A 3766-nucleotide genomic window follows, 5' to 3' on the forward strand; every position below is an offset into this window, starting at 1 on the left:
CGGCGGCGGCCCCAGCGCGTCCAATTCCTTGCTGTACACTGGGGACCTGGAGGCGCTGCAGAGGTTGCAGGCGGGCAACGTCGTGCTCCCGCTGGTGCACCGGGTGACCGGGACCCTGGCCGCCACCAGCACGGCCGCGCAGAGGGTCTACACCACGGGCACCATCCGCTACGCGCCCGCCGAGGTGACCCTGGCCATGCAGGGCAACCTGCTGCCCAACGCGCACGCTGTTAACTTCGTGGACGTTAACAGCCCCGGCTTTGGCCTCGACCCCAAGACGCCCATGGAGATGCTCTACCACCACGTGCACCGGCTCAACATGTCGGGACCGTTCGGCGGCGCCGTGAGCGCGGCCAGCCTGACGCAGATGCCCGGCGGCAACGTGTTCACCACGGCCGAGGGACTCTTCTCCACGCTGCCCTTCCCCGTCTACAGCAACGGCATCCACGCGGCACAGACTCTGGAGCGCAAGGAGGACTGAGGCACCCCGGGGCGCACGGGCGCTCGGAGGCATGTCGTCGGCGTTTTCGTTTCGACCTTTAATTCTAGCACTTTGAATTCGAGCAGGTCAGCGTCTTCTCTCGACACGGCGGTCCCCATCCCAACCCCTCTTTCTTTCACTTGACTTATTCTTTCGTGTAAAGATATGTTTATTTTTTGCCTTCGGAGGGTCAGATGACCGGTTGCCTGCTATTTTGTCTCCTTCTAAGATGTGTGTTGGGTTGTTTTGCTTTCCTTTATTAAGATGTCCTTAATGTGTATATGCCTCTGCCATAGAATACTCAGTCTTGTGGTCAAGAGATTTCTCAAGTGACAACCATTGGGTTTTCTTCCTAAAGATCTTGATATGATCAAGATGGAAAGAGACAAGCATAAACGATGTGCCCTGTTTGACTAAGTCAAATGACATGGGGTGGTTTTTTTGTTTCTGTTCCTAATTAATTCCTTTAAAAATAGGGGAATAGTATTTTAGAATTTTATGCAGAATTTAATTCTTTTTATGGTTAAGATTTTAAGATTTTCTTACTTGCACATAAAAATAATTTGGGTTCTTAAACTTAATTTCTGGCCTGTGACTAGAATGTTAAAAAAAAAAAAAAAGTTGGACTAAATGTTAATTACTGAAACATTAACTTAATTTCTAAAACCATGGTGCTATCATTTATTAATCTGTAATGTCTTCATACAAAATGCAGCTCCTGGGCTGGGTTTTGGAAAAAGAAAAAAAAAATGTGTTCTGTCCTGGTCTGGAGTCCATTGCTGCAGTCTCCTTGGTTAGTTAAGACAAAGCCCTCATTAACGTTTGCTGCAGGACTTAAAATTTTTTACCTCCCAACTAACAAACATAGCCTCACATTAAATTTAATGCATCAGTAAAGCCCCTTTTAAAGGGGCTTGTGGAAAACTCAAACTGATTTGAGGAGCAGTTTAGGTACATATTGCCTTTTGTTGAGCTTTTTTTTTTTTTTTCTTACTCAGTCTAACTGAGGCTAATTTTCAACATCAATAACACTTCAGAGTAAAAGAAGGAAAAATATTTAACATGTTTTTGGTATTTTTCATTTCTTGCTTAAAAAAAGGTTGTATTATGGGGGACTGATTCGATTTGATGGAATTTATTTCCCTTTGGTTCTTATTTCTGGGTTGAAACCAATAAGTTTTAAAACTAAAGAATGGGTTAATAAGCTTCAGACAGATAACTGCAACTGAAAACTGCACATTAAGTAAAAAAGAAAAAAAAAGAAAAAAAGAAAAGAAAAAAATATCCTATTTTGTCTTTGTTGCCAGAAATCAGTGTGGTGTCAAACACTCCAAATGACTGTCAAGTATAAATTCTTCTTCCACTTCATTTTTGGCAGCTGTTTGTTAAGGCGTCTAATAACAGATGTGAGAACTGTAATGTGTACAATGTGTACGTGTCCTTGGCTGTCAGTCCATTGCAGTTTCAATGTGTGTTTCTATATGCAGTATATACTAAGCTAATGTAGTTGTTTTGTCCTTTGTCTTCTCTGTGCTCTATCTCTAGTCCGGAGTGGTACAGTCCCATTCCTGCAGTCCTAGTGAATCAGTGATTCTTGGGGGTTAGTGGTTTTTGTGTGGTGGCCTTCCTCTGTAATGTCACCCTATGCTGCTTCTACTGTCTGTGAATCTTCCGTTTTACTTCTTAAAATTCCTGCTGTTGCTTTGCTGGTGTATATTCTCCCTACCTCTCCTTTCTTTCCCTCCCCAGCCTGACGCAGATGCCCGGCGGCAACGTGTTCACCACGGCCGAGGGACTCTTCTCCACGCTGCCCTTCCCCGTCTACAGCAACGGCATCCACGCGGCACAGACTCTGGAGCGCAAGGAGGACTGAGGCGCCCCGGGGCGCACGGGCGCTCGGAGGCATGTCGTCGGCGTTTTCGTTTCGACCTTTAATTCTAGCACTTTGAATTCGAGCAGGTCAGCGTCTTCTCTCGACACGGCGGTCCCCATCCCAACCCCTCTTTCTTTCACTTGACTTATTCTTTCGTGTAAAGATATGTTTATTTTTTGCCTTCGGAGGGTCAGATGACCGGTTGCCTGCTATTTTGTCTCCTTCTAAGATGTGTGTTGGGTTGTTTTGCTTTCCTTTATTAAGATGTCCTTAATGTGTATATGCCTCTGCCATAGAATACTCAGTCTTGTGGTCAAGAGATTTCTCAAGTGACAACCATTGGGTTTTCTTCCTAAAGATCTTGATATGATCAAGATGGAAAGAGACAAGCATAAACGATTCTAGTGAGAAATATTTCAAAGGTCAACCAACATTTTTAAAATACAAAATGGGAGGGGTAATGAAATATAGATTCGTCATATATATTTGTTTATTTGTGCAATGCTAATATAGTAACTTGGCTGTCCTTTGAATATCACTGTGTTGAGTGGATTCTTCTAGAACCTTTGATTCTGTGAGTTGGGCCCAAACCATGGTGGAATAACAACAAAATAAATGTGACAAATTTTACTAGTGAGCTTACTTAAAGGATTTAAGTAGGTTTAAAAGGTGAAGATGGCCAATCAAGAAATCTAAAGATTAATTTTGGAAGCTCTACTCTAGCTATCGAACAATCAAAGGAATGCACCTATCAGCTACAAAGAACAGCTAGACAGCTGTTTGCAATAGAAGTGGTGGAAATCCTGCATTCTTACTCAAGCTCAAGCCTCCCTTAGCATCAACGATTTCCCTGTCCTTTTTGTGTACCTGTCAATGCTAAAATAGGATCCCTAATGAAATAAAGAACATCTCTCAGCCAGAAAGTGAGCAGCTCTGGGCTCAGACCCATTGATAATCAGAAAGCCCTGCCTCTTCCCCAACTCCAGGGCTTTCACTAATGAAATAAAGAACATCTCTCAGCCAGAAAGTGAGCGAGCTCTGGGCTCAGACCCATTGATAATCAGAAAGCCCTGCCTCTTCCCCAACTCCAGGGCTTGCAACCAAGTCAGAGCCCTGAGCTCCCCAGAAATACAGGATCTCTCCCTTGCCAGGCTAGCAGCAAGTCAACTTGTCAAGGCTCCAGTTAGCAGGTGATGGACAGAACAGGGATCGGCAGCCAGCTCTGTGCATTGCCTCCCTTCTCCCTCCTAGCTGATACTGATACTGGTTTATTTGGCAATGAGGAACAGGAAAAAAGATTAAATAAAAGCAGCAGGCAGGACAAAAGGGAATATATGCATTCAGTTGAGCATTAAAAAACTGGTTTTAGTCCTTATAGACTGAAATTCTTACCCGTCTTCCCCTACTTCTAG

At 44.1% G+C, this 3766-nt stretch overlaps 1 protein-coding gene across 1 annotated transcript in view; it reads left to right on the plus strand.

The window, feature by feature from the left end:
* Window positions 1-481, plus strand: part of NPAS3 (neuronal PAS domain protein 3) — a gene marked incomplete at its 5' end in the record, with an annotated part of 126722 nt that extends 126241 nt beyond the window's left edge. Inside the window, one exon of the mRNA XM_008587346.1 lies at window positions 53-481. Coding sequence (XP_008585568.1) covers window positions 53-481 — 429 coding nt within the window. The remainder of the gene's footprint in view (window positions 1-52) is intronic.
* Between the last annotated feature and the right edge of the window lie 3285 nt (window positions 482-3766).

This window comes from Galeopterus variegatus, unplaced genomic scaffold, assembly GCF_000696425.1.
Source record: "Galeopterus variegatus unplaced genomic scaffold, G_variegatus-3.0.2 Scaffold4343, whole genome shotgun sequence".
NCBI classification, from domain to species: Eukaryota; Metazoa; Chordata; class Mammalia; order Dermoptera; family Cynocephalidae; genus Galeopterus; species Galeopterus variegatus.